Source organism: Nematolebias whitei, chromosome 1 (assembly GCF_014905685.2).
Source record: "Nematolebias whitei isolate Nwh7 chromosome 1, NemWhi1, whole genome shotgun sequence".
NCBI classification, from domain to species: domain Eukaryota; kingdom Metazoa; phylum Chordata; class Actinopteri; order Cyprinodontiformes; family Rivulidae; genus Nematolebias; species Nematolebias whitei.
In genome coordinates, this window is record NC_056498.1 from 43,185,741 (window position 1) to 43,186,780 (window position 1,040).

A 1,040-nucleotide genomic window follows, 5' to 3' on the forward strand; every position below is an offset into this window, starting at 1 on the left:
AGATTTTCTCCATTTTACAGACATTAAAGTTTTATTTGTTGCAATTTTGTTAAAATTCTGTTTTTAATGGTCATTTGAGGTTAAAATATAATCATTTTTACGTCCTGTATGTTCTTTTAGGTCTGTTTTTTTTTTAGTTGTTTTTAAGTTGTATGTCTCTTTGCAATTTATCTTTGTTATATTGTTATTTTGTCATGTTACAATGTTTCCACTGTCTTTAATTGCTTTAAGAGCATATTTTGAATTTATTTAGTACTTTCTTCAGTTATTCGGATTTACCTGGGGCGGAACGTTTGCCGCGTGTTTCCAGCCGGACAGTTTTTGCGGCCCACCGGTGCGCCTTCCTCTCCCCTCCGTCCTCGCGTGTTTTCGGGTGAATCTTCAGTTTTCTCAACATGTCTGCTTTCCCGCGGTTGCTCCGTGGGTCGCGTGCTGCCTTCGGGCGGCTGTCCGCAGAAACCTGCGTCATTTCGGGTTTCAGAGCGAACTTTTCACGGCTCGGTTCGGCCCACCTGGACCGCAGGAGTTACACGAACCCTGCCGAACCTCGGACGGTTCGGATCGGCTGCGCTTCCGGCTTCTGGGGGGACACCGCGACGTCAGGTGAGAAAATATTCAACATGGCGTCAACACAAACTGCCAGACCTCAGACATTGTTTGTTTGTTTGTTTGTTTGTTTGTTTGTTTGTTTGTTTGTTCAGTTCCTCAGCTGATCTTTGGAGGGAACCTGGACTTCCTGGTCTTTGATTACCTCAGTGAGATCACCATGTCCCTGCTGACCGCCGCCCGCACCAAGACCCCCGTCAGTTCTGATCTGGACCTTTTTGTTGTTGTTTACCTCTGAACCCGTTTGTTTGTGTTTGTGAGCGGTTTTGAATAGAATGCGTGTTTATAAAGTGAAGCCCAGCTGGAGAGGCTGCAGCTCCACCTATCGGCCTGCAGGTGGTGCTGCAGCTCCACCTGTAAAATTTAGATTAAGAGGGTTCATTAACGGTCAGGGTGCAGGACAGTCAGGGTGCAGGGCGGTCAGGGTGCAGGAC

General features: G+C 46.7%; 1 protein-coding gene across 1 annotated transcript in view; it reads left to right on the forward strand.

Annotated features, from left to right (window-relative positions):
- Positions 1–367: 367 nt before the first annotated feature.
- Positions 368–1,040, forward strand: part of LOC119419435 — a gene marked incomplete at its 3' end in the record, with an annotated part of 25,929 nt that continues 25,256 nt past the window's right edge. The window contains 2 exon segments of the mRNA XM_037686776.1: positions 368–603; positions 702–802. Coding sequence (XP_037542704.1) covers positions 396–603; positions 702–802 — 309 coding nt within the window.